General features: G+C 45.4%; 1 protein-coding gene across 1 annotated transcript; it reads left to right on the top strand.

Moving 5' to 3' along the window:
- The first annotated feature begins 222 nt into the window (after window positions 1-222).
- On the top strand, window positions 223-7,868 carry LOC148369328 (uncharacterized). Its single transcript, XM_088331307.1, has 3 exons — window positions 223-1,162; window positions 3,199-3,291; window positions 5,641-7,868. Exons 1-3 carry the CDS (start codon window positions 1,054-1,056, stop codon window positions 6,972-6,974), a joined length of 1,536 nt encoding a protein of 511 aa, XP_088187433.1. The 5' UTR covers window positions 223-1,053; the 3' UTR covers window positions 6,975-7,868.
- Window positions 7,869-9,964: the final 2,096 nt, after the last annotated feature.

Genomic DNA, 9,964 nt, shown 5'->3' with positions numbered 1-9,964 from the left:
TTTACAATGAATTCAACATATTTTTTAATCTGATTTTTAACCAACATCATCCTTTTTATATATTTGAGAAAATAAAAGTAATTACAATAACGAGTACAAAAACGGGAACAATTTACCTGCAATGACCGATACAACATACACACACCATGTAGTTAGCACCCCCGCATTAATAAGGGGAATTAGCATTTTAGTACAACGTACAGCAAAACTAACATAAATGTCGGAAAAAAAAAAAAAAAAACGAAAATAAATCCAAACAGCTTGACAAGATCAATTACATTACTGTGTAAGTCGCAAGATTTGTCAGTTGTGGTTTTAATGTAGTCAATAAACATTTTTTGCGGAGCACCAAAAGATCTTAGCTTACCGTTAGCACCGCGCTGGAGACTGCTAACAATATCCGCATTCCGGTCATAAAATCAGAGGCTAAACTAAACTTTACCCCTTACCAGCAGGTGGTGCTGATAGACTCGTCATTGCAGAACACTTATACACAAAATATGGAAACATATTTCAACAGGAATTTCAACAAAACAAAGTTGTTATGACACCCGTTTACGCAGTGTTAAATTTTAACTTCTGTAATGGTTTATAAATTGTTGTTTTAATAACGTAGATTTTTTAAGGGAGATTTGTTTCCGTTTTTTAAATGTTTTCAAGCTCCTTTTCCGTAACGTTGATAACAAAATGTTACCCACGTGAAAATCAGTTTTAAAATGAGCAGGTTGTGATTTATTTTCAATGTACGTCTATTGCGCGAAGTTGCCTCGACCAAAATGGCCGCCACGTAGACACGCTAGTTAGCGGGCTGCTACAGCAAGCCGACCTATCCAGTCGTCTATATTTCTGTCCCACAATCCATTGCGGTGGGGTTTCGAAGGAGAAGCTGTCATGGCTGCCGCACAAGAAAATGCCCAGAAAGTCCTGTAGTCGACTTAAAACGACGTAAACTCGACATAAGTATCACTTTGCGGTCCTTTTTGAAGGTTGGTCTTTTTTACTCCCGAGTTGGAGCGACACCTCGTGGCGTTTTTTCGTTCGAAAGCAGAGAAAATGTGCTCCAGTGGGGAAGGACCTTTTCAAGAGAAGCTTCGGGGAGCCAAAGAGGAGGCTGAGAGTGAAGGTCGACGACCGGACGCTGTTTCCAAGCAGCTCGGGGCAGGTTGGTCATTTTCGCTTCTGCTACATCCTTGACATCAGGGGCGTTACCAGTGGGGGGTGGCCGGTCCCTCACCCACGGACACGCTCTGCCCACCCAGAGAAAAGTGGAGGTAGTAATGAGGGCAGTCTGGGCAGTGCATACGTCATCTTGTATATAATAGTGTATGTCACCGGACTACATCCTTGACATCAGGGCCGTTACCAGTGGGGGGTGGCCGGTCCCTCACCCACGGACACGCTCTGCCCACCCAGAGAAAAGTGGAGGTAGTAATGAGGGCAGTCTGGGCACTGCATACGTCATCTTGTATATAATAGTGTATGTCACCGGACTCTAGCTTGGACTCTCCTGCCCCCTCAGCCCACAGTGTGCGCATCAGTCCCCACGGAGGGAGCAGCCCCTCACGGCATATTGCTTTGTAGTAGTGATAGGAATTCTGTCTTTTTAATAGAGAAGCGACTCTCTTCTGACTGAAATTAAACAACTCTTTTTGTCTCAGAAGCGGCTCTTTAGATTTTTGTTGTTGATGTAATGCATGTATGACTAATTGTTATGTAACACTATGCACAAAACTACTTAAAAGGGGGGACAATTCAGCATAAAAACACAAAATAGACTAAAATGAAAAAAAGAAAATAAAGAAGCAAAAACGCAAACATGGTAAAGCAATTAAAATAGGTAAAGGGCTAGGATAAAAGTCAAAAGGAGTCTCAACAATCACTGATAGAGGGAGACTCATTTGAAGTGTCGAAATTGGACAGCCTTCGGTCGTATTATTATTTATTGGATGCGATCAAATGTCAAACAGTAAAACAATGTGCTGAACAATAAGCTTTTGCCTGGAGAGTGGGTTTAGCGGTTTTCTTGAATTTGGTCTCAAAATATATGGTGCGGCACTTTACTAAAATCCAAAGTATTTTGCTTATTTGGCTCTTTGAGTTAAAAAGGGTCCTGATCCGTGGGCTAGAGTCAAGAGCTGGGGTTTGGGCTTCGAAAAGGTTTTTCAAGTGATTTTCTGGTTGCATAATAGGATTGGGGCAAGAGGTAGAAACTCGGGCTCCTTATTTGGATATGAAACTCAATTTTAGGGTCTGAAATTGGGTTGGAGCTAGGGTTACAGCTACGGTTAGGTGTAAGTTTAGGGTTATGAACTGGGGTTTGAGATCCATATCGGGGTTCTCACTGGAATGTAGGTTACCATAAAATGGAAACAAGTTTAGGGCTGGGGGTTACAGCTAGCGTAAGGTGTAAGGCTAAGGTTACAGTTTGAAACTGGGTTAGGTCTAAAGTTAGGTCAAGCGTTATTTTGTTGGGTTTTGGCTGCATGTCAGAATTTTCAACGATTTTAGAGGTCCGAAATAAGGTTAGGGTCTGACACTAAGGTTTAGGCTCCCGTTCTTTTGATCGGCTGAACCGTTTCTTTTCCTGTAAACTTTCACTCGCCACAAGGGTCGCCTCCCATGACCTCCTCCTTCAATTCCTTTCACCTCCTAACTTCTCCACTTCAAGACACTAATCTCAAACGTCCTCTTAAGGGTATTCCAAATTCTCCTTTTCAAGATTCTCTCCTCCCCAGGCACTTCCCCTAGTTTTCCCTCCTTGTCCCAAGACCTGCCACTTCTAGAGTTTTCTTAAAGGTAACCCATTTTCAAGATTCTCGCCACTCAAAGATCTCCTCTCAAGTTTCCCTCTCAAGATCTCCTCTACTACCCAAGTGCCACACCCCCTTCTCACCGGTAGTCTTTTGTTGTTGCTGTTTAAATAAACGTCTCTCAAGTCAGGTTACACCACATCCCTTGTGCCCTGCGTTTGGGACTGTCCAACACCAAGTGACAGGAAATGTTCGAATCTCGACTTAAGACACACCAACATTTAATAGCTTCAAATGTAACCTCATACTTTTGTTTCCTCGTCCTTGAGGGAGAAGGACAAGCTTAGAAGTTTGCAAGGTTCAAGCGTTCTGACTATTCAGATTGGCACTTGGAGTTTCTGTGAATAAAGGCGTCACAAATAAATGCAATTTGACTTGTGTGTTGCAGACATTGGTGACGAATATCTTCCTACTGCGTGGCAGGAACCAGAGTTGCCAGGAGCTGTTTACAAGATACTCCGAGTTGTGTTGAACAGAGCAGGTTGGTCGTTTTACTTTCTGCAACGTCCTCGACATCTCGTATTTGGCCGTCGACATCCACCGTACTTTCCTTTCGAATAAGGCCCGGGCTTCTGTCTCGCTCATTTTTTCAAAGTACATACAGTGAAGAAAATAAGTATTTGAACACCCTGCTATTTTTCTCCCACTTAGAAATCAAATCCTTATCTTCTTCACTGGACTTTATTTTCTGGGCTAACAGACAAGGTTGCTAACTGTAGTTTCTGCAACATTCTTGACAGTTAAGTAATGGCAAGATGAAGCCCCATACAGCAGTGAAGCCCTGTAGGGAAATGTTTTACACACACATAGGGGCTTCAAGATGAAGTGTCCCCGATGACGCCATCTCGTGGACGGAATAATTTATAACGTGCTCGGTGCATGCAATAAAATATTGGGGCATACCTGCCAAGTACTACGGTTTTGCCGTAATGAGTACGGTTTTCTTGAACCCACTACGGTGTTACGGTTGCGTCACAAAAAGTACGGTTTTCCCCTTAAAAAGAATAAAATCGTAAAAACATTCCACCGCAAGATGGAGACGAAGTACCATTTCAAACAGGCTATTGGCGCTGCCAGTCGTCTGCGCATGCGTGGGGTTTATTTTTTTAGCGGCTAGCGGCGTTGTAAGTCTTCTTACCGTCCGTAATCATGGTAAATGTGAACTCTACCAAATAAGACCGACGAACTGGCTGTGCTGGTGAAAAACAAAGTGCACAGGAAGTGCAGTTGCTGTGTTTTACGGAAACGTGGCTCACGTCTAGCATCTCGGACGTTAACATGTAGCTACCTGAAGCAACCGGTAGCTACTGTTACAATGTATTTGTTTCACCCGGGGCGGTTATATGGGGGCACCAACTTGCAATGTACAGACTGAAGTTTCCGGTAAAGCTGAGTGACATTCATTTGTGTGCGAGTCTTCATTTAATTGCAAGATCTAACATCAAACATGGTGGCAGCGGTATTTTCGATCTCATAGACGCTAATGGATGTCGAGTGACGCAAGTGAAGTGAAAGAAGAAGCGGGGGACAGCGTAAACGAACGTGAAAAGATAATGAATGCACTCGGTCTGAAACCTCCCGCCAGCTACCTGGAACAACCGGTAGCTACCGGAGCTGCGGGAATCGGAGAGGAGGTGGACTCGCTAACACGAGGTGGTGTATGCCTGGGCACAAAGATTTCCATCTCTGTCGAACTTTTGGCTTAGCGTGTGACGCCATCCACTCCGCTAAACGGAACTCCGGAAAACTAAAAATCTCCATCAGCATACATCGCAGGTAATTGACTATGCAACTTATTCAAAATTATTATTATTTCATAACGAAACTGATGAAAATCAATTATATAATTATTAACTCACAAATATATTGGAATATCTCAAATAAAAAAAATCCAAATTCAACTGAGAACCAACACTGAATAATGTTACTTCAATGATAAAAAATAAATGTTTTGTTTCTTATTGTATCAAATATTGAAAAGAAAAGAAAACTATGAGGGTTTTGTACGACATTTTTATATTAAATACATTATTGAGCTTTAAAGAACTTTCTTTCGATTACAGAAAATCTAGCTCTGTAGGTATACAGGCATAGGGCACATCAAAAGAAAGCTTTAACAGTAATCTTTCATGAGACAACAGTTCATTTAGTTGATTTGATGACATTGCCAAGGTTTTTGAAAATACTTGTTTCCCGGAAAACTTGCAAAACGATGCGTTTCAAGCAGAAGTTTCGCCTTGGTACTTTTGTTTAATATCGATATTTTTGATACATGGAATATCTAAACAATACTTTCCATAAACACAAGGGCACTTTCTCGAAAAATAACATTTGAACACTAAACTTATGCATGAACTTTGCAAGAATTCTCAGACGCTGATGTCTCAAGTGACGTGATCGCATGATTCAGGCCGTCATGGTGATCACAGGGTCCTACGATACGTCATTCCAATGAAGGCCCTTGGTCATTTTTTTTTAGAAAGACTAAAGATTTGAACCGTTAACTCTCTGTACTTATATCTTTGCTTTTTTCGTCACACTGCGCGTACTTGGCATATACGCCGGCGCCTCCACTCTGCCCTACAGAGTAATACGGCGGCTACAGGAACAAAACGCGGCACTAAGTGTTGACAAAGGAATCTGATCAATCTCTTACCATCTAGAGGTGATTTATTTCCCAGAAGTTTAATACTTACTGTTCAGCAGTGCCTAAGCCTTTAGAATCTTTTTGCGTTTTGGCACTCAGGAACAACGCTTCTGTAAACGTACTTATACGTTACAGCACTGAACGAGTTAAGGGCAATACAAATAAATGTGACTTGTCTTGCAGACGTCAGCCAAAAATATCTTCCTACTGCGCGGCAGGAACCAGAGTTGCCTGCCGTTAAAATTGAGGAGGATCTGAAGCCTTATCACGTTAATCAAGAGACAGAGGATGGGGAGCCTGTTGCCGTTAAAGAAGAGGATGATTTTCCAGTCTTTCTACTGGCCGGGGTCCATTCAACTGTCGAAGATCAAGGTCAACCTGAAGATAACAGTTGGCAGGAGCCTCTAAGCATCAGCTCCCGTCAACACGTGGAAACTGATGACGACGACACGTCCCACTCTGCAAACGCTGAAAGCGATTCGCAGTCGGAAGGTGGTAACACATGTTCTCAGTATGGGAAAACGTTTCCACGCAAGTCTTATATGAAGTTGCATATGACATTCCACGCTGGGGAGAAGCCTTTCGCCTGCTCAGTTTGCGGTAAAAAATTCACCCGAAATGGACACTTAAAATCACACCAAAAAACCCACACTGGGGAGAAGCCTTTTTCTTCTCCAGTTTGCGGTAAAAGATTCACCCAGAGTGGAGACTTAAAAAAACACAATAGAACACACGTTGGGGAGAAGCCTTTTTCTTGCTCAGTTTGTGGTAAAAAATTCTCCCGAAATGGACCCTTGAAATCACACCAACTATCCCACACTGGCGAGAAGCCCTTTACCTGCTCAGTTTGTGGTCAAACATTCACACAGAATGGGAGCTTAAAATCACATCAAAAAACCCACACTGGCGAAAAGCCTTTTGCCTGCTCAGTTTGTGGTAAAACATTCACATGGAATGGGGACTTAACAAAACACATTAGAACCCACACTGGCGAGAAGCCTTTTTCTTGCTCAGTTTGCGGTAAAAAGTTCACCAATAGTGGACAATTGAATGTACACACAAGAAGCCACACTGGCGAGAAGCCTTTTGCCTGCTCAGTTTGTGGTAAAACATTCACATGTAGTGGGGACTTAACAAAACACATTAGAACCCACACTGGCGAGAAGCCTTTTTCTTGCTCAGTTTGCGGAAAAACGTTCACCAATGGTGGACAATTGAATGTACACACAAGAACCCACACTGGTGAAAAGCCTTTTTCTTGCTCAGTTTGCGGTAAAAAGTTCATCCATAGTGGACAATTGAATGTACACACAAGAACCCACACTGGGGAGAAGCCTTTTGCCTGCTCAATTTGTGGACTAAGATTCACTGCTAGTGGGAACTTGAAAAAACACACACTAACCCACGCTGGTGAGAAGCCTTTTTCTTGTTCGGTTTGCGGTAAAAGATTCACCCAAAATGGACAATTGAATGTACACACGACAACCCACACTGGCAAGAAGCCTTTAACCTGTTGACTTTTTGGTGAAAAATTCATCCATATCGGCACTCGAAAATTACACACAAGAACCCACACTGGCGAGAAGACTTTTGCCTGCTCGGTTTGTGGTCAAAAATTCACTGAAAGTGGGAGCTTAAAAACATTTAATTTACCAAGTATACAGGCTGGAATATACCTGCCACAAAACCATTCCCCCTCACATTTTTACAACCACTGACTTTGCCAACACATAAAAAAACCCACATTCATTCACAGTAAGTGAGCAGACTCTCCATCTGGATAAAAAAGATTTGAAACCCCAAAGTCTTCGTATGGATTCAAAAGATTAATGATTTGCATATCTGTCATGTTTCTTGATAGATGATCTATTTCATCGTGAGTCTGCATAAAATTCGCCTTTTATCAACAATTCTCATTATTATAATAAGATTGCCGACCTAGGTCCCCAGGGTTTTGGCCTGTTCTCACCAGAGCCCCAAAGCTTGGAGAGCCTGTGGTTCTCTCCGTCCCTGTCGTCCGGGTGAGAAATATCCCCGTGAAGTCAACCGCCAAATGAGATAAGAACCTTTATTTCTTCATCTTCCTGGTTGGCCATGTGCTGCTTCTCACAGACCCCTCCCCTGAGGGAGTTTTTTTTCTCAAAGGTACACACGAATGGTGATGCAACAACCTGTCTTTGGTATTTTGGGCAATATCCCATGTTGGCATGGTATGAAAACAATCCGTGATCATTTAAATGAGTACCGGGTTCGTTCATCAGGACTGTTAACCTGTTGCATAATTTCTTCCACCTTCCCCCTTGCTAACACTGAGTGCTTGTGTCAACAATGTGCTTTATTCTTTCGTTTGATTCAATTTTCTTTTTCATGTGAATACATCGTGGTTTAATAAAATCAAAATTCGTGCACTATTTGTGGGTAGATGTTAATTTTCTTCTGGACTGATCAATCATTATCCATATCAATGAATATCAGTAGCTCAGGAGGTAGAGCGCTCGTCTTGGATTAAGGGATCCCAGTTCGAATTCCGGCTCGTCCGTGTTACATGTCGAAGTGTCCTTGGGTAAGACACTGAACCCCTAATACTCCCAATAAGCAGGTTAGCGCCTTACATGGCTGCAAGGCCGCTATTGGGAAATGTGGAGCACATTGTAAAGCGCTTTGGGAAGTCATTGACTTGAAAAGCGCTATATAAATGCAGATCATTTCATTTCATATACAAAAACCATCCATCCATCCATCCATTGTCTTCCGCTTATCCGAGGTCGGGTCGCGGGGGCAGCAGCGTTAAAAGGGAAGCCCAGACGTCCCTATCCCCAGCCACCTCCTCCAGCTCATCCGACGGGACCCCGAGGCATTCCCAAGCCAGCCGAAAGACATAGTCTCTCCAACGTGTCCTGGGCCGCGCCCGGGGCCTCCTGCCGGTGGGACATGCCCGGAACACCTCCCGAGGGAGGCGTCCAGGAGGCATCCTTATTAGATGCCCGAGCCACCTCAACTGGCTCCTCTCAACGCGGAGGAGCAGTGGGTCTACACCGAGTCCCTCCCGGATGACTGAGCTTCTCACCTTATCTCTAAGGGAGAACCCAGCCACCCTGCGGAGGAAACTCATTTCGGCCACTTGTATCGAGTTCTTTCGGTCATGACCCAAAGTTCATGACCATAGGTGAGGGTAGGAACGTAGATCGACCGGTAGATCGAGAGCTTTGCCTTTCGGCTCAGCTCCCTCTTCACCACGACAGACCGGTACAGGGTCCGAATGACGGCAGACGCTGCACCGACCCGTCTGTCGATCTTCCGTTCCATCCTACCCTCACTCGTGAACAAGACCCCAAGATACTTGAACTCCTCCACTTGGGGCAAGACCTCCTCCCCGACCTGGAGGGAGCATACCACCCTTTTCCGACTGAGAACCATGGCCTCGGACTTGGAGGTGCTGATCCCCATCCCGGCCGCTTCACACTCGGCTGCGAATCGCTCCAGCGAGAGCTGAAGATCACGGCCTGAGGAAGCCAACAGCACCACGTCATCTGCAAAAAGCAGTGACGCAATGCTGAGGCCCCCAAACCGGACTCCATCCCCGCCAAGGCTGCGCCTAGAAATTCTGTCCATAAAAGTTATGAACAGAATCGGTGACAAAGGGCAGCCCTGGCGGAGCCCAACCCTCACCGGGAACGAATCCGACTTACTGCCGGCAATGCGGACCAGACTCTGGCACCGGGCATACAGGGACCGCACAGCCCGGATAAGACTGTGCGGTACCCCATACTCCCGAAGCACCCCCCACAGGGCCTCCCGAGGAACACGGTCGAATGCCTTCTCCAAGTCCACAAAACACATGTAGACCGGACAGGCAAACTCCCATGCACCCTCAAAGACCCTGAAGAGTGTATAGAGCTGGTCCAGTGTTCCACGGCCAGGACGAAAACCACACTGTTCCTCCTGAATCCGAGATTCGACTTCCTGGCGGACCCTCCTCTCCAGTACCCCTGAATAGACCTTACCAGGGAGGCTGAGAAGTGTGATTCCCCTGTAGTTGGAACACACTCTCCGGTCCCCCTTCTTAAAGACGGGAACCACCACCCCAGTCTGCCAGTCCAGAGGCACTGTCCCCGATGTCCACGCGATGTTGCAGACCATGACACGCCCACAACATCCAGAGCCTTATGTAGTCCGGGCGGATCTCATCAACCCCCGGGGCCCTGCCACCGAGGAATTTTTTGACAACCTCGGTGACTTCAACCCCAGTGATACGAGAGCCCAACCCAGAGTCCCCAGGCTCTGCTTCCCCAGAGGAAGACGTGCCGGTGGGATTGAGGAGGTCTTCGAAGTACTCCGCCCACCGATTCACAACGTCCTGGGTCGAGGTCAGCAGCGCCCCATCGGCACTATACACAGTGTCGATGGCACACCGCTTCCCCCCCAAGACGTCGGATGGTGGACCAGAATTTCCTCGAAGTCGTTCGGAAGTCGGCTTCCATGGCCTCGCCAAACTCCTCCCATGCCC

Source organism: Urocampus carinirostris, chromosome 3 (assembly GCF_059441175.1).
Source record: "Urocampus carinirostris isolate Australia breed hairy pipefish chromosome 3, RoL_Ucar_1.0, whole genome shotgun sequence".
Classification (NCBI taxonomy): domain Eukaryota; kingdom Metazoa; phylum Chordata; class Actinopteri; order Syngnathiformes; family Syngnathidae; genus Urocampus; species Urocampus carinirostris.
Note: the sequence above shows the minus strand (reverse complement) of the source record. Positions and strands in the feature narration are given on the sequence as shown.